Source organism: Rhyacophila brunnea, unplaced genomic scaffold, assembly GCF_057557595.1.
Source record: "Rhyacophila brunnea isolate RB1 unplaced genomic scaffold, BYU_Rbru_1.0 scaffold_23, whole genome shotgun sequence".
NCBI lineage: Eukaryota > Metazoa > Arthropoda > Insecta > Trichoptera > Rhyacophilidae > Rhyacophila > Rhyacophila brunnea.
The window spans coordinates 13711642-13738387 of NW_028232893.1; the positions used below are offsets into that span (position 1 = coordinate 13711642).

At 35.4% G+C, this 26746-nt stretch overlaps 1 protein-coding gene across 1 annotated transcript; it reads right to left on the minus strand.

Moving 5' to 3' along the window:
• Positions 1-371: 371 nt before the first annotated feature.
• Prp4k (Pre-mRNA processing factor 4 kinase) lies at positions 372-26352 on the minus strand. Its single transcript, XM_085950322.1, has 12 exons — positions 26065-26352; positions 23980-25161; positions 21689-21829; positions 16096-16422; positions 10864-10955; positions 10453-10599; positions 9541-9809; positions 7168-7544; positions 6836-7058; positions 4642-4745; positions 702-845; positions 372-588 (listed from the first exon to the last, which is right to left on the minus strand). Exons 2-9 carry the CDS (start codon positions 25144-25146, stop codon positions 6855-6857), a joined length of 2724 nt encoding a protein of 907 aa, XP_085806448.1. The 5' UTR covers positions 25147-25161; positions 26065-26352; the 3' UTR covers positions 372-588; positions 702-845; positions 4642-4745; positions 6836-6854.
• Between the last annotated feature and the right edge of the window lie 394 nt (positions 26353-26746).

Genomic DNA, 26746 nt, shown 5'->3' on the forward strand with positions numbered 1-26746 from the left:
CATAGTATAGTGACTTTTGCTTGTATATTTATAACAAAGGATTTTTTTTTATAGAGTCAATAATGTCTATTCATCTATAATGACTTTTGCTTGTTAAGATTTTATCGAAAGTCATTTAGTGGAAAACAAATAATTCGGATTTAAGCAACATTTTACTAACTAATGTACCGTGGTGACTTTTGCATCTTAAAGAACATAATTTTACGCTTCGGGTGACATACTCAACTCAAAACTGCTATTTTCAGGGTTGGTGATTTTTGCCTGAACGGTGACGATATATTTAGGCTCCATATCTATAGAAGAAAGTTTTTTAAACATCTTTGGTTGTCCCGTTCATTGTTAGGTTAGATTAAAATAAATAAAACAATTCATTCAGTAAAATAATTATTAATTTATTAATTACTCCAAACAATACAAGGGTAATCGATTATGTTGTGTCGGTGATAGTTTGATTGTGCGTATCGGAAATCAAAAATTTCTTCGTAGATGTTTTTTCCGCATCTAATCTTCCCAACGTTTCATTCATGCATTCATTTTCATAATTGTATCTGGTACCAATACATTAATCGATCCGAATTCGAAAAGACTCTGAAATTGTACAAAGTAAAGAGTGATAATGGTCATAATTTTTTTTTTAATAATCAATATCGCAAAGTACTAATGTGTGTTCGATAACTCAACATTTCATAAAAGGGTCTTACTTGTACATACAACAAAAACATTACTCTTGCCATATTTTAAAATATACTCTTTTATTATTTCGGCGACATCGCGCGCTTTTCTATCGGAACAATTCACAGGAATGTTTCGTTGATAGACACGACACCACTGATGTGTTCTCAATTCTAGAAAAAATTTCAACAAACAGAAATGACAACATAATCACATTTCATAAAATAATCACAATGCAATGTGTAATAAGTTTATTAAAAATATTCACTGTCGGTGAACACAATCTCCTATAGACCAGCGATGGCGAACCTTTATTAGCTTACGTGTCAAAAAATTAATAAAATATTAGCAATAATGGACAACATGCCAATAGTCAATATTATGAAAAAAAAGAATAAATCAAGTGAGGTGTATTATTGTGTGTACTTATTAATGGGTATTAATTACTGTAAATTTATAGAGATAAATATTTCCCATAAAGTGATAAAGAAAATAAAAAGTCAATTTAATCAGCGATGCTTGTTCATATGCGCAGACACAATGTATCACATAATCAAATTTTGTATCTAGCAGAAATTATGATCACTTAAAAAACAAGTAACAATAATTATAAGCTTGTTCAATAAAGCAGATTTTAACAACTTAAAATGCATAAAAATATTCATACTGGCAAAAACTCACACAATATGTTTATATCGACTGTGTTTAGGAAAAAGGGCGTAATCCTCGATTTTTCGAAAAGTGATTTGATTAGATATTAACAATGTATACAACTAAATACACGTTCTATAAAAAGGAAGTAAGCCATAAGTAAGTTTTCATTTCTGGAAAAAAGCATTTACCCTCAATTTTAATGATTTTTCTCTAACTACTTCTTTAATAATTATTAAATCGAAAATATATTACACCAAATCATCAATCATCATGCACCCAATATCTGATCCTATTTTTTTTTTTATATTAAACCAAAATCATTCAAAAAACGTTTTTTGCCCCTCCTGTAAAATTTGTTCTGTGAGGGTTACGTCCTTTTTCCTAAACACGGTCGATATGTATACGAGTAGAAGGTATGACCATTTAAATCATAAAAACTTGTTCATAACATTAAAACGTCATTATAAATAACGGATGACGCTCGGGCGGCTCCGTCAACGAACGCAGTATTGCAAGTGTCACAAAGACAGATTAATATTACCTTTTTAATTATTATATATATTACTTATATAATTATAATATATATGATAATTAAAATTCTTTCTTGTGCCATAGGTTCGTCACCGCTGCTATAGACAAATACATAATCAACAAATGAATTTAATAATTTCTATGTAAAACAATCATCATTTTTTTATTCCAGCTAAATCTCACATATTTTGAAATTCTCATTTTTAAAGAACATTCATGATTTAAATCCCACAAAATTATCATTATGAAAAATTTTAAGCATGAGAGAAACTTTATTTCGAAATTTGATTTCTTTTCATTGCAAACGGAATTTAAAATGTTCATTTGTTTTTACACTTAAATTTGTATAATAACATACATTGCAGTACATTTGTTTTTGTGTTTTTCTTCATGACATTATCAAAATGATTGAAAATGCCTTGGAGAACCAACTTTTTTTTATTTTATGTAGGTACTATGTAACATTTTTTAATCATACAAATTTTCGAGGAAAAAACACAATACATTTTTAATTTACGGTAAAGGTGTCTCTTTCGATAAAAAATCGGAATATTATTCTTTTAACACAATTTATTATTATATTTACCGATAACTTATTCTTCCCATTAAAGATAAATCAATTATTTAAATTAAGGGTTACAAGTTATTCTCAATTCACTTAATTAATATTTGTAATCAAATTATTATCCTCCTAAAGATAGCTATGTATTACTATTTGGATTATATCATTATGCCTTATAAAACTAGTTATTTTATATTATTGTGAAGGATTATGCTTTACTCAGTAATTTTATTAAAAAAAAAAACTAAAGATCAAAGGTCTATCATCCAAATTTAATCATCCTGATTCAGGGATACGCAAACTACATGGGTTGAGATCATCGGCATTTTTTTCAGATGAACCATTTAATAAAAAGGGAGACATATGGCCAGATGTAAAGAACGTTATTTTGTTCTTTTAGTATATAAAAAAAAAATATATATATATAAAGTAGACTCTCGATTATCCGGGCTAATGGTGGGGAGAGGCGGCACGGATAGATAATTCGAGCCTTGCGTTTACGCACCCTAATTGTACGTTAATTACACCAATTAACTAATTGCGGCACAGATGATTAAAATACTACATTTCTAAAGCAGACAATTATTTTAACATGTTTAATACTCATTATTTATTAAGAAAATCTGTGACTTTGGTTTGTTTACAGGAATCTTTTAATGATTTTCTAATATCTGTTCGAATTTTCATAAAAGTCATTATATCGTTGTATACACCATATTGTGCACGGATAATCCGCAAACCGGACAATCCGCACACGGATAATCGGGAGTTTACTGTATACATATACTATATTCTTTTTAACACTATTTCATTGTGTGACTTTCATCTTCATACATAAGTTTTTATGATTTTTTACGAAGGTATTTTAATTTAATTATTGGTATTTAAAAATAATAGTGCGTCATATTATAATCAATGCAATATAGGATTATCATTTTGAATACTGGATTACTATAGGTACTAATATTATGTAATTATAATTTATAGCATGGGAAATAAAAACAATTACAAAATGTTTAGTTTCCTGTAATCAGTGGCAGAACTACATGGTGTAAAAGCCCGTAGTACGGTGGGGGGACTGGTCCAGTACCAAATTTAAAATGTGGATAGGTTTGTACAATCATTACATTAAAAAAAAATAAACTAAATTCTAGTTAAATTTATCATTATTAAAAATATTTTGAAGGTGACTTAAAAGCAACAGCAGAGCTATTCTTAACAGTCCTGCTATTTTCGTTGTTCCAAATTAGCACGGAAGCATTACCATAAACAAGGCGGTATCTACAATAATTGGTAACATAGTGCACTATGCACATTGCAAAAATTTAAGTTGGTACGCATGTCATGTGAAATACGTCTCTTTTTTGCGAAGCTCGGTCAAGTTCGTGTGTTCGTGTAGTGTATCTCAATGGCTTTTGTACCCGAAATGAAATTTTGTGTACAAATGTAAACAATAATCGAACATAACGTAATATTTGACAATTCGCAGGTAATTATAAGTTGAGACAGCGCCGGCGGCGGCCATGATGTTAAAGTATTAATTTTAAAAATAGTTGCATTTTAAATCCCAATATATAATTGATGTACTCTATCTTGCTCTAAAACAGTTAGCACGATCATGAAAGGACGTGTTAAAAGATAGCACATTTGACGGTTAACTTCCCGTGATAATTAACTGCCAGAATACACAAAGTGATATCTTTATCACACCTATCACTTTTTTATTGCTTTTGGTATTAATATAATACGAGGTAAACATATGCTAAAATAGCCTCGCTGATGTTTGGAATAAAACAAACGATTCTTTTCCAATTCTTAAATATAAACATGCATCCCTTGCATCAAACAGAATATATTCGAAGATACGAGGAATTCTGAAAAGATATCACAATAAAAAAACTGACGAAATGACAACCAAAATGAATCTAGTAAGTATAGTCTGTCAGAAGGTATTTAGTCGTATTAAACAGTTTTCAAAAGTTATTAGACAAATATTGTTTTTACGCTAATACAAACGTGATCTTGTTGATCCAACTGAATGATCAATTGAAATACTTTTGTAATGGTATAAGCATAACGGGTCACTGATAAATTTTTGCAAAGAGTGGGGGGGTGTGAGAAATTAAAGTTCTGCCACTGATCTCGACTGAACTTACCCAAAAGTAGTTAGTTAAGAACATTATAAACAGTAATTATGCACATAATTTCGTTGTTGCACTTACAATATACTGTCTCCGTAATGGTTTCAGGTATTTTGAAGAGCCCTTTAGTCACCTTGCTCCACCGGCGGACATTTAAGGTTCGCTCATCATCGATCGGTCCAATACTATTCACCCACGGGATCGTGTAACGTGTGATCAGATTTAATTAGTAAATGAGAAATAATATATACATATAATAAAACATTACAGTAAAGGCAAGTTAGCAATTATATTTTGTCTTCAACTTTTGAGTAGTTTGTACAAATGACTTGATTTCACAGGATTCTGTTCAAAATAAGATTTTTTTGTGATATTTATAGATTCGTAATGTCATTAAAAATTGATAATTAATTGTGGTATTTGATCGAATCAATATCACACTTAAAAAAATGTTCCGTTACATAATTTACCACAATATTATTACTCGATTTCCATGTATAGTATTTAATCTTATAACTAGTAAATTAATTAATAAACAAAATTGAATTTGAACGTAAAAAACTTGATTTTTATAATGGCAACACTATTCAATATTCAGATTGTATTCTAGTTTTCTACATATAGTCTAATTTGGGGCATAATGCATAGTTCAATCTTCAGATAAATAAGAAATAACGCATAAACAAGCCCCTGGCGGCGAAATTTTAACAAAAGTGACAGCTGCTGTCAAATAATTGCATTTTGTAAATATAAATCAAATAAAATATATAGTTTTGGATAAATTAAGATTGTATTAAGTACCGATTATCTAAGCAAACACCAAACCAAAAAGAAATGATATTTATATATTTATTTTGAATTTGAAAATCATATTTGTTGGAATTGCAAATATTGTAGATTGATCGATGGAGAGATTTGTGAACAATATTATAGAACACAGAGACCGCCGTGTTGCTATTTTACTAATGCATTGAAATTTGTACTAGGAATACTCTAACCACGGTGCATACAATTATACAATTAACCACAGATAAAGCAATCAATTTACTTAGTGGAGTTTTAAAATTTTTAACATACGTCAAAAATGTTTTTAAAATTTTATTTATAAGATGGAAACAATAATCTTGATCGCAGAAAGCATCGTTGTCATGTTATTGACTGTCTTAATCCAATATCTATGCATCGGAGCACCTTATTTTGAAATTAGCCTACTTCATTGAAACAGATGCATTCAATCATAAATATACAATGATCAAACTAGAGTCAGCTATATGTGTATCTGCGCAAACATGTAACGGTATTACGACTAAAACCGTAACAATGGTACAATCCACATTCTTAACATGATAGAATTAGTCACTTACGCGGCGATTACATTATGATCACGTCGCATGCTGACACGGCGACAAATTTAGTCGATGGTTTTGTCATTCCGCAGAATATTTTGAATGATGACTATCTTTATAAATTCAATTATGGAAAGTGCCAACTCTAATCTATTAGTATTTTGAATTATTATTCATAGTAATTTTAATTAATTTTAACAGTCTACGTGTGCATACGTTAAAATTACTTGCGATATTGCATCCATAGATAATATTTTGAACTGAACCCAACAAGCAGACCATAGATAATAGACATAAACACTAGGCATAGATAATAATTTAATAAAAAATCCACAGAGAAAACCACTAAAAACAAAGAACATGCAATTTTGACAATACGCTTGAGGTGATCTCATTCTTATTCTGGCGATTTCGGCAGATTTTGCTAACTTAAAATGTTCGTTTAAAGGTTCAAAATGTGCTACGGGACAGAAGGATCAGTCTGATAACATTTTAAATACCTACCGAGAAAAACGACATTACACATTTTTTCTCTGTAGCGGCAGCTTACTGTGACAGCACGTAACGTGATGATAATGTATTTGAAGCATCAGTGAATATATTTTAAGTATTATTATGCTTATTGTTAAAAAAAAAGTAAAAATCACAAAATACGCAATGATAATGTTGAACTATTTTATTTAATATTAAAAACTAAAACATACGTAAAAGCATTATCACCCACTGCCTATAAAAAGCAGTTTGAATAAACAACCGGATGAAATATTATAATTATCAAATACGGTTTTTACGATGCTACGAAGTTAATACCTAATAAACCATAATACAATGTAGTATCCGATGATAAAATTTAAAAGTATTATTAGTATAATATTATACAGTTCATGATAATGTGGTGGTATCGATTGAAAAAAAAAGCATAGGTTTACAAGTGAGGCTCGTGGGCGTTCACATGGGCTCCCGTAGGAACGGATGTTGGAGTGCTTGGTTTAGGGTAGGCCTCCTGGCCGAGTCCAGAGCCAGCATCCTTTCCAAGAGTTGCTTCAACTGAGTGGCCTTCCGGGCCTGCTCCGGCGGTAGACTACCTCTACCCGACAACTCTGATCCGATGTCTCTGCCGGCTACAACGCTTGACATAACAACTATTTTCTCCTGCAAAGAAATACATCTATTATTAGACTGTCCGCCATATTAAATTCTGCACAAATCAATATTCAACCTTTATATTAAAGCAAACGGTAATAAAAAAAATGTAACTCACCCTTTCTGTGACTTTATCGACCTCGTGATACAAAAAATTATAATTGTGATCGAAATGTTGATCTTTGAACTGGCTCTTCCTTATCAACTTATTGGGCATCTTCCCTTTGAGATCCATGAAGTACTTCAACATCTGGTTGTTGGACTGTCCGCTGAAGAGAATCTTTCCGGTGGATATTTCAAAAATAGTGCAGGCGGCCGACCACATGTCGATGCCGTGGTCGTACGGTATGCCCAGGATGATCTCGGGCGAACGGTAGAAGCGGGAGACCAGGTAGGGAGTCAGCTCGTGCTCGTTTACGTTTATCGCCGAGCCAAAATCGCACAACTTCAGGTTTACTTTGCTTTCATTCACCAGTATGTTGTCGGGCTTTATGTCTGTTCATTGAAAGTGTATTAGTATTCTTTAGGAACAATAATTATTGAATGTGCGATAAGACTTACTCGTAAATCAATATGGCCATCTCCATTTCTACTACACATAGCCACTATGTAGTAATTCGTATTTCTACCTTCGTAATTCATACTGCAGTATAAGTTTAAAATGGTTTAAATACTTCAAGAGTTCAATTTAACGCCGAGATGCATAGAATGCAATAAATCACCAAAACGCCACGCTATTTAGCTGTTTAATGGATAGCAAAGTAAACCAACGCATACAGACTAGTGACATCTCATATGTATCAGTGTTAAATACTTCATGACTTTTTGGTTAACTAAACATATTAGAAGAAACAATACATATTACTAGTTTCCGACAATTGAAAACTATTTTGAATATCGATCATATAAGCCAATACGAAAGACTAGCAGTATTAAAGACATCTAATTATATTATGAACACGGTTGACATTTATTTATGTAAATAGACATCATCTTAATTTCGTAATATGGAACTTCATTGCTATGTTACTAAAAAATATACTATATAACACTAGGTATACTTCATCATTATTAAAACAAATTTACGACAATTAAAAATATATTTTAATAATTATCGGGAAATCAAAGACCGCAACAATACTGACTACAGTCGTGACATTGCCTTACAGTCTCGCTACGTTCACAGCCGACTTTGTATTTCTACCCGCGCATGTAATTTTGATTTAACTTAACTTGACATTCTACGCATCTCGGGACAAAACATTTAAACGGAGTTGCATGCATTGCAAATGTTAAATGCTCTAATTACACAATGACCCGACGACTCACGCTGTGTAAATCTAAAATAACATTTTTTAGCAATTTCCTTTAACAAAATGTTTTTTATGTGGTCAATACCAAGTGATCAATATTATACGTTTTATATATCTGTTTTATTGCTTCACTGTCTTACAGTCTGGATATAAGTGTTTTTAGAAATGGTAACATTAATAAAATTTGAATTTTCACAGATTCGATTCCATGAAAGGTCAATAATAATTATTAAACTGTGTATTTAAGAAAATAGTCTGAGAGTACTTTATGGAATTAGAATTTGAGGTGTATCAAAGACACCTGTAGTCAGGCCGGAACACTGAATTGCGAGTTACGATGAGAGTGCTAGATATTGATTGTCTTTTGAATGTAACGCGGTAACCTGTTCGCAGTAAGCGAAGATGTTCGTTCAATTGAATATTTCATTCAAATTATTGCATTCGGAGAATAAACAATTACCAGCACTACAATCGAATTTTACAGACTCGTGCCCCGGTCTGAATATAGTCGGCTTTGAGGTGTATATATTATCTACGCTTATGGTCATTCTATCCATTTACCATTACATTGCCATTAAAACTTTGCTTATAAAAGAAAAATAACAATATCATTCAGTGGCGAGGGGTGGAGGTAGGCTAGATTCGACATAAATAGTGCACACTAAATATTCTCAGTCATACTTATTTGTTTTCATTGACTTAAGGTGATTCATCAGTGAAACGGCAAATAATTTTCAACCATAGGAGCGACGAAATTTTGCACTCGCTCCCATTCGGAGAGAGAATGTAGAGCTGGAAGCACGTCATTTTGCTTCGTGATGGCGAGTCATACTAATTTGTTTCATTGAATTAATACATATCATACTACCTCCATCCTTCGGCACTGATATCATTACTGATGCTATATTCATCTTGTATTATTCATTGAATACAAAATAGTTAAAAATACTATATTTGTTTGAATTCTGTGTATGATATACTTACAGAACTATTTTGACAAATAGATGCCACTGTTGTCATGTACATGAATATGCATTAAACATATGGGCAGTTAGTAGTTAGCTTACTTTAACTGACATCTCTGCATCTGGGCCTAATTATTAACCAATCAATGTCAAATTAGTAAACTATGACTGCGTATATTTATGTTGGGAATAAAATCGACAAATGTAACCCACCTGCGTGTAAAATGCCGGTCTTCTTCATAAGTTTTAACGCCAATAGCAACTGCTGCGTATAACTCTGCACGGCTTTAATGTGCAAGCCGCACCCCCCTCCGTACTTCTTCAAGACCTCTCGGAGGTTCATGGAGAGGGGCTCCAGCACCAGGCACAGATGCTGACGGTGGAAAAAGTGCCGTCGCAATCTGACGCAGTGCATTTTGTCTTCAGGGTCTGCGTCATTCAGACGTCTTAAGGTGTCCATTTCTCTTAAACCAGTACGGTGCCTGTAGGATTGTTAAGAATGATTTGTTAAAATATCTACGCCGTGGATGCACAACCTTTTCATAAGTAGGCCTAGTTCCATTGTTTACTAGTATCTAATGTATTATCTACGGGTTTTTACAAATATTCAAAATATACCACCTTTTATTGTATTAATATATTACAGGGCGTCCTCATTATCCGAGTATTATTCGTTAGTATTAGTCCACGCATTTACGAATATGCAGGATGATGCAAAAAAACTATGAAAACAAATAAAAAACACAAGCGCAATAGCTCACAGTCGTCAAGTGTCACTTTTAATCTTTCAATCCCACACTCCTATGCTATTTCTGTCTTGCTCACTTGTGTTTTTCTTTTCTGAATGTGTCCCAATTAAACCCATTTGTAAAGTAATTTTGGTCCCCGTTTCAAGCGGATTCGCTTTAAGAGGTATTTTTTCGGTCATAATGTCCTTTGGATAATGAGGACCCCTGGAGAATTAGCTGTATTCATTGTCATTGTGCATTTACATTTGGTGAGTGCACATAGTGCCGGATGATGGTGAAATATGAAACTCGGGTTGCAAAAAATGACTCAAATAGAATAGTACAAAACTTAAATCAATTAGAATTTTAATAATACATAGTTATTGTATTTACTTACATAATTTCATTGTTGCGAATGATTTTAATGGCAACATCCTGGTTGGACCTGGCCTGATCTCTGGCCCGTATGACATTTGAGAATACGCCTTGACCCGTGTAGCCGTACACAGCGTATCGTGTGTCAAGCGTCTCACCAATACGGACTCTGAAAAAAAGAATGGAATTTATTAGGATAAAAAAAACTACATATATTGTTACAGTCATATGAGATAGTCCTAAAAATTTGAAATCATATTGTATTACGAATGAATGAACGTGCCATGTACATTTTTATAGGTCAATTCGTATGGGCCTATGGTGCGATCGAAACGTTGGACATGTCTGCACTACATCATTTCAGATAGGGTCGTACCACCGCTGGATGAAGGCCTCCCCTAATATTATTATAATATAAATTTTTAATGATTACCTGTAATATCCTTCTGCATCATCCCAATTGTCGGTAAGTGCAGGATTCTCTGATTGATTCTTCGAATCCGTGACTGCGTTGTTGCCAGGAGACTGGAGAAAATTTTATATTCAATTATTACAAAGTAAAGAAAAATAAAAAAAAAATCAAATACAGTACTCTCAGTAATCCGCTGTTATTTTGACTACTTAGTTGAAAGCACAAAATCAAGCTTAATTCGGTATTCGATTGTCGAATTCAGTAGTCCGTCGCGTAGAAGTATACAACGCAGATGAGACGGGTTTATTTTGGAAACTTCTCCTTCGTAAAACGCACGTTCAACGCGAAGAAAGAATGTACCAGGGACGAAAGTGCCCAAAGACCGCATCACAATTATGCCGTGCTCCAATGCAACCGGGACACACAAACTGAAGATTTTGGTCATAGGGATAGCCAGGAATCCTAAGCCATTCAAGAATATCTGCCTCACTGAACAACTGGTTATGTCAAGTGATTTACTGTTTAATATTTAGTTAATAAACTTAGTTTATAAATGTGTATAATTTAGTAAATACTCGATTTTAATTATAAATAAAACCGTAATTTTCTAGTACAAATTTCTCAAAAAAACTATTTTTACAATATTTTGTATGTATGTATGTACTATAATCCGCCGCCTTCACTAATTGGACACTTGTCTGGTTTTTGGGGTGGCGGATTACTGAAAGAGTACTGTATATCGTCGCCGTAGATGTCAAGGGAGCCAGTCCACAAAATCATAATGCTGAGAAATCGGCGCGCAAAGATTTTGTGTGACAAAAAAAGGAACAGTTTTTGTTTTAACTTTTTTATTTTTAAAGATAGAATTGTGAAACTTTAAACGTAGATACTTTGTGATATTATCTTTTTATTATTTTGAATGAATAACTAAAAAAAATAGTATTTTAAAAGTTATGTGTGTTATATCTCTTGACCACTGAATATTGACATGTACAGTTGGCATACTTGTGCGGTAGTCAAAAGAGTTGGGCCTCTTATGCCTGTTGAACACTGAGAATTTGTGGACAAAGCACTAACATTTTGTGGATATACTCTAAAGAAAAGTCTATTATTGACCTTTTATGGTGCCCACCTTAACCTAGAATCTACCTGATTTCATTCAGTATGTGAACATAGTCGTCTCTAAACAAAAAGTTAGCTTTTCAAAAATATAATTACATTGTTGTTTTAATTTAATAAAACGCTTTTTTTGTAGTACTTATTCCATTTTTAATCAATAAATTAGGACCGGTTTCATCCGCCTCAGAGGGACATTTTCAACTTGTTCATTTCAGTTGAAAATGTCCCTATGAGGCGGACGAAACCGGTCCTAATTTATTGATTAAAAGTGGAATAAGTACTACAAAAAAATTGCGTTTTATTAAATTAAAACAACAATACAATGCAGTTACACCATGACAGTTAACAAAATAAAAGAAAAATATATATAATTACAATTAAGCTACAATAAAACTAGACACACATTTTTATCATCTCCATCGCTCTCGGAGCTGCTGTTTTTCTGAGTTGGACGATCTTCAGGCTCCAAATTTTTATAGAAGTCGTGATAGGTTGACGGAATGCTACCTTTTTGGCATAGTTTTGACAGATCTTTTAGTTTACCTTGGTCAATTCTAGGTTTGGAACTGTACAGCCTTGGTACTTCTAGGGTAGGTACGTTTCGATGCCGTCTTCGCTGGATTTGTAGTGACTCAAAGTTATTCTGGCTCAATTGGTATTTATAAAAGATAGTCGTGGGTTCACCTTTGCGATATTGGAACCACTTTACCTTTAGCCACTTCATTTTGTCTCCATTTTCCGACAGAGTTTTATTGGTCATCACTTGACTGCAATATTTCTTGTAATCCAAGAAGTCGGAATATTCCATTTCCACAACCTTATGGTAGGGGTTACTAGTTTTCGCGGTACGGGCGACCATATACCATCCTTCTGGTGTGAATACGTCCACTTTCCTTCCTCGGGCCTCTATTGTGGAGTGCACAGAATCGTACTCCATTTCGGAGTGCCCTGATTCCATAAATTTTTGGTTTATTGTGTTGATGGGCAGCTGTTCCACGGCACGTAATAACATTGTAGATACAACTGAGTTGCGATTTTGACCTGAAGCTGTATCCGAATACAGAGTTACTTCTTTTTTGGGGCCTACTGAAACCAAGAGCTTCCACAGGCACGTGGCGACCTCCGAAGCACCCTTTGTACCTGCACCTTCATGCCACATGTAGTTCGTCGCTTGTCTAGTAGCCAGGTCATACACTGTGAAATTGTAGGTTTTCAGCTTTTTGGTATAATACAACTGTCCTACTTGCAAACTTGGAGTCAACAATATTTTTTCCAGATCCATGGTAAAGCAACTAATTGTTGGATCACACATAGCTTGGGCCTTGTCGATTTTTTTGTGTTCTCTCGCTTCCTCTTTTCGAGTCAAGTGCAGTTTGTATTCCTCCTCGTCTTTTGCCTTCTCTTCGTCTGACTTGTTCTTGTACTGAGTACAAAAGTCACACTGATCCTTTTTAGGAGTGTGAAAGCCGTAGTTAAATTCTGTGACAAAGATCGATTTGTAGAAGCCGTGCTTTTCTGGTTCAACATTATGCTCCTTGCAATACTCTACATAGTCCATGTAGATACGAGTCTCGCTCAAACCAGAAGGCAAGTATTTTCTCTTACTACTGCTCCGGCAGTAATGGGAAGCAACTACGGGCAACGATTTGATGTGGTCCCTGATTATGTTCCTCACTTCCTCTGGTTTTTTGTTGGGCGGCTCTTTGTGACCTCTCCGATCTATATCAGTGACACCTGAAGGAGTCAATTTTTTCATTGCATTTTCAACTTTTTTGCTCGAGATGTCATATGTCGCCAAAAAGAACTGTTTGCACACTTGGGCTCTCAATTCATTACACATCACAGAGTATTGCAAGGTATACTCTTGTTTGGTGCAGTCTCCATGGTACCTTCGTTTCACTGGAATACGATTTACACTGTTACCAATGAAGGCCCATCTTGCTCTTTCGGAATCCAGACTCAGATAGTCGGCCAACATTTGCTCCCGCTGTGGTTTTCCTATTTTGGATGTGCATTTATAATGGCACTTACAGTTAACTTCTCTTATCGCCCTTGCTCGAATTTTTTTTCTGGATCTGCTTTGATATTCGCTGCCTGCCATTCTCAATATCTTTTGTGAATTCCGCTTCCACATTTTTGGGTTTCGCTTGCGTTTCCTACTTAAATCATCTGTAGTCTGATCTGTAGGAGTGGGGATGGATGATACAGGATTGTTACTATGGTTGCTCTCGGTTATTTCAGAAGTATAAGTTCTTGAAACATTAATGTTGTGTTGATAATATGCAGGTTCCTGCTGGCATGACTCATTTGAATCTAGTAGTGTTGGTGCCAGGTTGACGTTCCAATCTGTAAAACAAAACAAAGTAGTTTATTTCTTTGAAACTACCAAAGATAAATATTAATAATTTGTTATTAGCAATCTCTATGATGGTCACAGGTTTTAATCAAACCAACAATTATTGATAACCAACAAATTAAAATATTGACCTCCCACGTGTGTGCTTGGAGAGACATTTTGGAGCTCTGTATATATGGCTAGACCAGCAATCTTGTCCGGAGCTTGCATATTCAGCTCGAGGTCTGCACATCCAGCTTGTACGGCATTCCCGTGAGAGTCTGTAAAAGAAATAAAACTAATACAGCTTGCGCACACATTACTCATTGCTGTCAAAGCAGCCTGAATCAACATTTTTAACTAGTAAGTGTTTTTAGCTCAATATTTCATCGACACTTACCTTTACGGGTATGTTGATTAGTAGAATTTAAAACGGCTGCAACCATTAGTCTCCCACGTGAATAGTTCATTATTTATCACCTTTTCTCACTGAATCACAACTGAATACAACAATCACACTAAATACACTGAATAAAAATGCTTACAGTCGCAAACCCAAAGAAAAAAGATCACCAAATAAACCGACCGCAATGTTAGTATGAATAATATGACACGATACAGGTGCTGGCGTGAATAACCCGACTCGCTAAACTCAGTTTTCTCTGTTTCTTATGCTGAGTTAGAGCAAGACAACACTATAAATCTTTGTCGAATGTGAGCCGAGGCGTGCGTACCTGGCCACAGATTGAGCGGGAAGTCCCAGTGGTCAACAGCGTTAAGTCACATAATCATGTGAAATTATTCGGAAGTCAAAAGACTTATGCGGCTTGTCGTCATTGACTACTTTAATGTATGTGTGCTAGGTCTATTGGCTTTTTGTGGCTCAAATCCATTGACCACGGCATCTTTGATGGTTTTAAAATGCTTTTGTGTACTTAACTCATTTTCGCCAAATGTGTGGCTTGACTCCCTTGACATCTACGGCGACGATATTACGATTAAAAATATTTATTATGCACCGCAGTTATTGTGTATTCACTTGTTACCAAAATTTCATTCGCTTTATGCCAGAACTGAACAACGGGCATCTGGGCGCCGCACAGATGAATGAAATGTGCGATGAAAACCACAAATCTACATACATAGTCTTGAAGCAGTAAGTCTAATATAATATAGTTATTTATAATAAACCAAAATTTATGGTCATTGCAAAGAGTAATATCAATGGTGTGCTTTTACATACCAATATTGCACTGAACCGTGAAGTTGACAGCATATTTATTATGTTAAAGCATTTAGTAACATGTTTTGAGTCACTAAATAAAATTAGTCAAATAAATTGCGGTGAAACCCCGGTTTAACATGGCTGAAATTCATGTTTTCCAGTATTTGAGTACAATTTCTGCAGTCTTGTTTCATTTTAGTACATTTAATTCCCGGTTTTGTGTTTTTCAATTTCATATTCAAAATTCAATTATAATTAAAAATACAATTTAATTGAACACATTCAATTCGATGCGTGTTTTCTATTTATAGATATGTCTGCAGTGCCCAAGCCCATGGTTACATAATGCGATTCTATAGTTTTTTTTTGTTTACCCCGTTAAAATAATAGTAATGAAAAACATTGTCAGTTTGAGAGATAACATTTTTGAAAGACTTTTGACATAATATTATGCTCCAAACCAAATGTGATTTTTTAATAAATTTCAATACCAATTTATGTTTTTTATGTGCAGCAACCACATGTCAGACAAACAACGAATTCGTTCTTTACCACATGAAGCAAAAATACTCACGTCGTAATTTTCACCAAAGTGATCTTGTTCAGCGAACATATCCATATCATTAGCTTTGATCTCCTTAGTCTTTGCTGCGGTGGTGGTCTTCTGATGGGCACTATTATCCTTTTCCCTTTCCTTTTTGTCAGCCGCGACAGGGTTGGCGGGCTTAGGGGGCAGAAGGGGGGTGAGTGTTCTCTGCGGAGACTTCTCTGTTGAGTGGCGGTGTTTTGATGCCGGTGGTGGGGTCTGCGATTCATCCTGGATCATTTCAATCTGTGGAGTGCTTTTAAGCTGTTCCGATTGGATTGAGTTGCTTCCGTCGCTGACACCTCCGCCGAGACGCTGCGGAATGAATAACAAAATATAAAATTGTTAGTGACTGAGACCTGAACAAAACCAACATGTGGGTGCGATAGAGAAAGTTTATGTAAGTAAGTGCATACTAAAAAAGATGAATAAATTACAATGTAAGTGTAGAGTTCACTGCTGTGAAGCAACTTTATCAATAGTTGTCTTATAGGTGATCAATCAAAATGGTGAGCTGTGTTTTGCTTAAGAGCGTACATAAGTGAAACGGCAAATAATTTTCAACTGTATGTGGAACAAAATTACGGCCGCGTTGCCATTCGGAGAGCGATAGTCGAGGTCGATTCGTTTTGTCATGGCGTCGGATGAAAATATTCTTAAATCGTGTAAAGATGACTAAAAAACTTTACGTATGTACTTAAAAAAGAAAACATGTCAATGAATATACTATTATTATTACGAATATAATAATAAACATAACATAAAAAGGACACATGTTGAATTTTTATGACAAATTATATTTCGTTTGCCTCGCGTCATTTGCACAATCCGCGCATCGCCTAGTTACGATCTTTTTAGACCATGCCTCAGCTGAGGTAAAGCCTTAAAAACTGCTTTTTAATAAATGTTATATTCTGGTTCGGCGGAGGATAGGTATTGCAGATGAAAGACAGTAGTAGTTGTTTGTGATGATGGAGGAGACGAGAATTTATTAACTGTTTCAAATAACTACAAGGGTACAATCGATGCAATATAATAAATATAACGGTAATTCGGTGCAATGTGTCTTTAACGGAAACCTATAATTGAGTGAGTATTGCTATTTATTGACCGGCGCACTATGAAATAATAAATGTTGAAGTTATTATGAAATAATATTAATTCGTAATGTTATGAAATTGCATACACACAGTCCGCTATCTCATAACATTACGAAATCATATTATATAAAGGTACCGACTAATTGTACGTGAAAAATGAATATTTAATAAATCTATATATATAAAACAAAGTCGGGTTAGTTACACCATTTATAACTCGAGAACGGCTGGACCGATTTTTATGATCTTTGATTTGTTAGATTTGTCTCCGCTCGGAATAGCAGAATAACTATTAAAATATCGGATAAATCATGGAAAAAATACATTATGAAGACAATTCATTTTCTCATACATTTTGACATTTTGAAAAATGATCTCGCGCATTCGAAAATAAAAGAAAATCACAAACAATTTTAATCCATATACAACGATACATGACAGAAAGAATAAACAAGAAACAAATGAAAGGCGTTGTGTGCATTATCTATCCTTTGACAGTTGATTAAGTTCAGCCTCAGATAATCCCGAAAGACTTTGTTGTATACCCCGGTGAATTTTGGAGGAAGTTGTCCTGCCTGAATCTTTTTTACTTCTTCGACAGCGTCCAAAAATAAAGCCAAGGATAAAATTACATGATCTCATTGCTGGTATTGCTCATTATTTACCTACCAATTTCAAAATCCATCCTTCGAACTTCATTCGACAATTGATCTACGTGAATAATCGAGCCGATTACCAGCTAGGTGCGCAAATAGCTATTTCGATCGTGATTTTAAAACGGTAAGTTGCCTTCGAAGATGGTCACTTTGTGAGGTTATCAAATTTGTGATTATGTGTGCATCGATAACTGCTTCATTATGTAATTTTGAATTATGTGATTAATTTTCCAGTGTTTATCATTTGATGATTCGTCAAAATGCTGACAACTATTTGCTGCGATTTTGTTGATTGCTTAAAATCGAGACGGAGCGCCTCACTTTCATTCGGTTGAACCAAGCCAAACTGCGATCGGAGGAGTATATTCATTTACGCGATGCAATCAGCACCGTAGGAGATGCAGCTAATGTTGGTCGATTGACTATTTTATCGGCGATGTACATTGGCAGCCCACGTCATATGCATGAATATGCGCTAGATGCAATGAAATATGTTCGTCATTACGGTCGTCCAGATCTATTCATCACCTTTACATGAAATCTGAAATGAATAGAAATTGTTCAACTGCTACTCCCCGGACAAACATCAAGTGATCGGCACGTGTCTTCAAACAAAAAATCCTGTCGCTGATAAACTACATTGTTAAGCATCGCGTCTTTGGGAAACTCGATGCTGGATGTATTCGATTGAATGACAAAAACGAAGCTTGCCGCATGCACACATTCTTATTTGGTTAGTCGAAAGAATTCGACCAGACCAAAAAGATGACATCATATGTGCCGAGATTCCTGATCCCGAAACCGATCCAGACCTGCATGATGTTGTAATTACTTAAATGATTCATGGACAGTGTGGCGCCATCAACCCCCCCCCCCCCCAATCAGCGTGCATGGTCGACGGCAAGTGTTCCAAGCGTTATCCATGAAGTTTATCGGCGGAGACTATCACTGCCAATTATGGTTATCCACTGTAACGGCGTCGATCACCCAATGATAACGGTAGAACTATCACAACGAAAATGAAGTGAAACGATATCGTGGTCGACAACACTTGGATTGTTCCGTATTCGCCACTTTTTTCCAAAACATTCAAGGCGAATTGCAACGTGGAGTTTTGCAATTCAGTGAAATCCATCAAATACATCTGCAAATATGTCAGCAAAGGCAGCGATATTGTAGTTTTTGGCGTTCAAACTCCCAATACCAACGATGAAATCACGCACTATCAAGTTGGTCGATATGTGAGCTGCAATGAAGCAATTTGGCGTATTCTCTCATTTCCCATTCATGAACGTCATCCCACTGCTGTACATTTGGCGGTGCATCTGAAGAATGGTCAACAAGTTTATTTCAACGCATCGAATGTTGCTCAACGTGCTGAAATATCTCCAGCGCCAACATTGACCAGTTTCTTTTCGATTTGCCAAAGCGATCCGTTTGCACGAACGTTGTTCTACTCTAAGATGCCACGATATTACACTTGGAACGCTTCATCGTAGAAATTTCAACGTCGGAAGTAAGGCGATGCGGTTCCTGATCATCCGGATGTGCATTCTACTGATGCTCTTGGTCGCAAATACACAGTTCATCCGAAGAATGGCGAATGATTCAACTTGCGGTTGTTGCTGGTAAATGTTCGTGGGCCGACATCATTTGAATCACTTCGAACTGTCAATGGTTTAGTGTGCCCAACATTTCGTGCTGCATGTCAAAAGCTCAATTTGCTTGAAAATGATACTCATTGGGACATGACAATCGCTAAAGCATTTGTTTCTGCATCTCCAAGTCAGATACGCACATTATTTGCTATCATTATTTCGACATGCTTCCCATCGAATCCACCTGAACTGTAGAAAAACTACAAGGATGACATGTCAGAAGACATTTTACATCGAATTCGTGTCATTTCAGGGAATCCTGATCTCGAGGTGAATAAGGAGATACATAACCAGGTTTTCCTTTTGATCGAAGACATGTGTTACCTCATGTGCGGCAGTTTGTTAGTCAAGTTAGGAATGTCAATGCCACATCGTGGAGTGAATTACGCTTTCAATCTAGAATTGGAACGTGAACATGATCGAGATGCATTTAACTAATTAGTTCGAACGAATGTACTAATGTTGAACCCCCAACAGAAGGTAGTGCACGATACGTTAATGAAGGCAATTGATGATGGAAAAGGTGGCTTATTTTTCCTCGATGCGCCCAGTGGAACTGGAAAGACATTCCTCATGTCATTGATTTTGGCCACTGTTCGTGCGAGATCCGAAATTGCTGTAGCAGTTGCTTCTTCCGGGATAGCGGCCACGTTGCTAAAAGGATGCCGAACGGCTCATTCAGCGTTGAAATTGCCGTTAAACCTTCAAACGACTGAAAAACCGATATGCAATATTGCGAAACATTCAGCAATGGCCACAGTTTTGGTAGCAAGTAAAATCATCACCTGGGATGAATTTAGAATGGCGCACAAACGCGCATTGTGAGAGATGTTTTGGAGGCGAAATGATTCTACTATCTGGCGATTTCTGCCAAACACTACCAGTCATTCCAAGATCGACCGCTGCCGTTGAAATAAATGCTTGCCTCAAATCATTGACTCTGTGGCGCTATGTAAAGAACCTTCAGCTGACGACAAACATGCGAGTTATATTGCTAAACGATCCGTCTGCCGAAAATTTCTCTAAGCAATTTCTGACTATCGGTAACGGCCGTGTTCCTGTCGACGAATCAAACGGATTGATTTCGTTTCCGCTGAATTTTTGCAATTTTGTGTCAACAATTGGTTGAGTGAACGAGCAATTCTTGCGGCAAAGAACAAAGATGTGGATCACTTAAACTTCACAATTCAAAATCAAATCGTTGGTCTACTGCATTCCTTCAAATCTATCGACTGTGTAAGTGCTCGGCCGTAGTAATTTGGCGGGCGTGGTGCGGCGGCGTCTTGCGAAACTCACACGTATAGCCATGTGTATTATGCCCGAAAAAAGACACTGTCTAAGAACATTTTACACACGGTTATACGTTTGAGTTTCGCAAGATGCCGGCGCGCCACCCCCGCGTGACCACTACGTTCTTGCACTAACAAACGAAGACGAAGCAACCAACTAGCCAACTGAATTTTTAAACTCATTGGATCTTCCTGGCTTGCCACCGCATAATTTACAACTGAAGGTTGGCTCGGTAGTCATCATGCTTCGAAATCTTAACCAACCAAAACTATGTAATCCATTTCATTTTGGTTTGATTTTTGCACATTTATTGAACTTAATTCATTTTGAATATTCATTTTAACTTAATAAAAAAATGAATTTAATTCAGCTAATAAGTTAACACAAGATTATTGATTCTGAGGCGGTACGAAGTTCGCCGGGTCAGCTAGTAATATTATAATTAAGATCTGGTTCACAGAAATCCGATGACAGCCACATAACTGATAATTATTTGGAAACACCTCAGGAGCATACAAATATAGGACACGAACCCGCATCCATTGGATTTCGGCCAATGTGATTTACCGATTTAGCCACCTAATTATGATGAAATTAATGATATCCTTTTCAAATTTCGTTAATTCGTTTGAATCAAGGTATCTATAATAATTCCTTACCTTGATTACTAGCCAGCGTTAGACTTGCTAATAATTTAATATTTACAATTTATATTCATGAAATAATTCGCAAGATTTAAGAATGTAACATTCTTATTTTTAGTTTATTGAATTAATATTTATTATTTAATCAATGTGTTACATGGATAGCTATACCGTGTCAAAGTTTAATAATGAACTGACGGCATATTGCGTTGTTATCTGAATAAGACATTTACCTTCACGAGTTGTTCCCTTTGCTTTCGTCTCCTCTCGATAATCTGTTCTTCAGTTTCCTCATCGTCGGTGTCGTAAGTGATGTCGATTTCATTCTCACTAGAGCTGTCCGCGTAAGGCTTGATGCCTTCACTCAAAGAGTCCTGCAATGGAAAAGCGATCCTTACAGGTGTGCCTAGTGTTATGTTACTACGCATATATATGTACATATTGTGCTATAAGAGATTTGCTTCTGTGCGCTGTGGATACGTTCAAGAGACCACTGTGTAAAATAAAAGCAATATTCAAGAGGAAATGGTAGATAGGTTTCTATTCTTGAGTAATTATCATAAAATCCAGGCATATGAAAAAGTGACAGCCATTGCTTGTGTTGCCAAATCTTTCCATCTATTTGTTTGTACATAATATTATTACACGTTTGGTCGATATATCTGTTGGGATGTGGTTGATGTGGAGGAGTAAAGAACTGAAGTATGAAGGCTGGTAGTGATGGCGAGTTTATTTGACAGATGACCAATGACATATTAAATGGACAACTCACTTCATACCCGGCGCGCACAAGAAATTGTACATGAAAGTCATTCACAGATGTATAGGTAAATGTGACGTGACCATATGACGTATCCGTTTCCATTATGCGATACAAGCTTCGAGAATTTATAGTAATATAACCTTTATTGTAATGGCGTATTAGTGTCATGACTCATTGCGTTAGAAACAGATTCTCGGTTACTTACGACTTCTCGGAGATTAGACGCAAGTGAGCCCAGCGAATCACAGGCGACTGACTGTCCAATGGTTTCTGTCATTCAATTGCATTGAATAAACATTCATCAATATCTTAAAATGGCATTTTATAAATAATAAATAATACTAACACAAGAAAAGTGATATCCCATCTTTCTTGGAGTGTTTGGTAGATTTTTTTACAATTTTTAACTAGGCACATTGGCATTTTGTAACACAATAATAACGGTGGAGTCGAAACCTGACAGTCAGAAATTTTGTATGGGCAGACCCAGCGGTGTCGCCAGACCGCTTGCAAGCAGAATGTTCATTTGAGAGTAGGATACCGATATTAAAATATGAATTTCGCCATCCGGCAGACCCGACACAAAGTGAGTATCATTTTATTTTCTAGATGCTTCGTCCATATTAATGTCATTGCAGATGACAGACACAGTTATACAATCGTACAATATAACAGAGAGGTAGGTATTATTTTCCGAGGCCCTAAGCTCTCTAGCAAGATATGTACAAGTTTATCGAGTGAATCTTATGGAGAGACCGGCTTGTTTCCTCGTTCGTAAAGTTTAATAAATATCGGTGAGGTAAACAAAGTGCTTACTGAGTAGTAATTCGATCGTGTGAAAATGTATACAAAGAAGTTGCAATAATATATACATAACAATAATTAAATAAATATTTAAATGAATAACGTTAATTTTAATGCGATTCATATGTCATGGATTCTGCTGACACTGCTTGGTTCTCACAGAAACATTGATAGCCACATATGGAATATCGAACGCAATCGAAAATACGGCAATACTTCCTAGACAAACCTATTTACCTTCTCGCTCTACTCCATATGTGCGTCTATGTTTGACCTGCAGCCGGCCTACCTCACCTCTACCAACAAAAACATCGTAGTGACAGCCGATTCGACAATACATTATTATCAATTTTCGCCTTGTCGTTATTAATGTTATTACTAATCGTCAATTCACACTACGTACAATGAATAAATGGACAAACGAGTATTGGAGCTTATTAATGAGGTTTATTTACATCCTGAGCTATGGAACGTGGAGGCCAAACTATATAAAGATTCAAATATGAAAACGGCAACTGTCAAAGCTGCACAGACTTCTGAATCTGGAACAATGTGAGTAATTGAAAAGTCGAACACCTTGATTAAATAGATTTTTAACACCTGTATGAGTCTCCAGTTGCCAAAAATCGAAGAGTGATTGGTAGTATTGTAGTAATCGGTCTTGCTGTCTACATAACTGTATCTACTTTCTTTTTCTTCGCACTAATTTCACAGTCGGTCAAACCTGACTATGTCGCTCTGAAATTTATCATAGCCAAGAGAGGTGCTGTTAAAACATAGCGGCCGAAAGTAGTCTTGTGTAAAGAATAGATGCGCTGGTTTATATTATTGACATATGTTTGTTTAAGTAGGTAAGGTAATTTTTGATGCACAGTTCAGTATCAATAGGCATTCAGAAAAAAAGTATTGATAAGTAGTATACCCATTGAATAATTTTAAATTGTAAACAGAACTCACCTTATATTTATCAGTATCCTTCTTGCTTGTTTTACTATTATGATCGCTCCGTCTCGAACTATTGTATCTATTGGGACTTCTGTCTCTATTTTGGTTGCTATCGCGAAACGGTCTGTCGTCCTTCTCTCTATTCCTGCCTCTATCACGTGATCCTCCTCTATGAGGGGAGTTTTTATTGTCTTTATCTCTATCCGATCGCCTCTCTCTTGCTCTTCTGCGCTCTCGGTCCCTGTCTCGTTCCCTCTCCCTTTCGCGTTCTTTTAATCTTTCTTTCTCGCGTTCCCTTTCTCTTTCCCGCTCCAAGTCTCTTTGTTTTCTTCTCTCCAACTCTCTCCGCTCTCTCATTTCTTTTTCTCTTTCCTGCAAACGCTTCTCTCTCTCTTGCCGCACCTTCCGATCTTCCCTATCAAGTACCGATCGCAGATCTTCTTTATCCTTCCGTTGTTTCTTCGCCAGCGATTTCTTTTTATCATCTTCGCTGATTGATTTCGTTCTGTTTATCTTAACCGACTCAGATTTATTTTTTCGACTGTCTTTATGCCTATCGTCGCTGCCTTGCGATGACGAATTTTTTTTTGAGATTTTCGACTGACTATCATTACTCAAATCGTCGAGAGTGATTACTTCCGGAGAGCTTCTGGTCCGTCGGTTAGTCGGCGGAGTGCTTCCTTCGTCGCTGGGGCTGGACTCCGAAAGGTATGCCCCTAAATGAGCTTGAAGTAATTCTTTCTGTTTCATCAGTTCGTCTAAATTTAGCTCGTCATCGATTATTGTCACTTCGGGGCTTGGAATATCTTCTTCGAGTTCACTTTCGGATTCCGAAGACACGACTTCTAAAGTGTGACTGGAAACAGCAGACATCGACGGAATATTTTCAACCGATTCTTGTTTGGTCTTCGACACGGGAGGAGTTTTAATGTTAGTCGATTTAGAAGTATTGCACATGATTACGAGTTGTCCCGAGTCACTGACCGCGTGCACTTCTCTTTCTTTCGGTTTGGGGGTCACTTCTTGTATATCCGAAGAATTGCTTTCGGGTGAGTCTTTCTTGCGGTGCTTGTGTTTCTTCTTCTTTTTCACTTTGTCTGCGTGATCACTTTTGCTGGAATGTTTCTTGTGTTTATGCTTCTTCTTTTTGTCTCCGTTTTCATGTAGAACTTCAGGCATTTTGAATTATATGCGCTGGAAAAATACAAAATAAGCTTTACAAAAACCATTTGCAATGATGAATTGACATAATATACTACATCCGTGAATATCAGTATGGATGTTTAAAAAAATACTTCCAATTGAACACATTTACTACCATACACATTGGAATTTTGAAAATCAAATAAAACAAGAGATTTGAAATTTTATCAATGCAACTTATGAAGATACCCAAATATGTACCAAAACCATACTGAGTTCACTGGCAGTTTTGACTATCGTGAAGTCAGCTGCACAATCGTGGTATAAAACCTCACTAGGTCTACATTTGTTCACTTCATCTTTTTAATTATGGTTTTTATCACCCTATTCATAATAAATGAAGATTTTGATTGCATATTTCGTTAAAATTACTACCATTTATTTCAATATGCAACAATCACGGTTTATCATAATATTACATTAGAAAACTAGCACTACCATCGAAGTTAACAATCAAAGGACTGTACATTGTATAAAAAAATAAGGTTATAGTGCCAAAAATAATTGACACTGAAAAAAGGTTGTGTATTAAAATATTCAGCGATAAAAGCCTAGTATGCATATTTTTAAAACAGTGTTCCATATTGCACAATTGTTTTATCTTTAGATTTACCTACCTAGTTATGTAGTAATTGATAATTTTATGTGATTTAAAATTGGATATACACTTTAAAATAAACCAGCCCGAAGAAAAGGCAAGGGGTAAGATTATGTTAATTATATTTCAGAGATTTTTACCTTAGTAAGCACCACCTACTAGCGATTGTTAAAAACAACAGTGGTAGCCTACTATTTTTACTATTATTATTTTATTGATGATGGGAATTGAATAATTTAAACGCATGACAGAAATTTGATCAAAATGCCACAGTCCGTTAATCATTATGTACTTACGTGATATTATTGAGGGATAATATTCAGATTCCTCTTTTTCAATCGCAGTTGATAGATAGATAACCTCAAAATTCAATAATTTGATCGAGTAGGTAATGTAATTCTTAGATTAAGCTCGGGTTTGAAAAATTAGGGCAACTAGACTATTTTATCAATTTATTCTATATAATCAAAGATCACATATAAACATAAATGTCGTCACTGTTAAATATTCGGACATTATCGTAAATTATTTGTAAACGTTTATCGTGAAATCTGGTTTTCCCATAAATATACAGAACGGAGCACGGTAAAGCAACTATAATAATTACTTAATTTAATGTGATAGAAGGTTAAGTTAAATATAAAGAATACTCTTTATAATTAAAATTAGGATTTTTAGTTATACAAAAAAATATTTTATTCGTATTTTATAGATTTAAAATATATAATTCAAGTGCTTTTTGGACTTAAATGAAAATGGCGGTTTAAATTATTTTAGGGCAACGACAGCAGTAAGATAGTGCGAGTGAAACAAACTATACAATAATATTAGTGTGCAAAGATAACAAAAAATATATATATGCAATTTTTCCAACAGAAGCGTACTGCCGAATAGTCAAACAAGTACTTTCCTGTGAACTGTCAACAAAGAAAAGAAATACGTTTATTTTTTCTTTCACTCGTTCAAGCCATTCTCGTA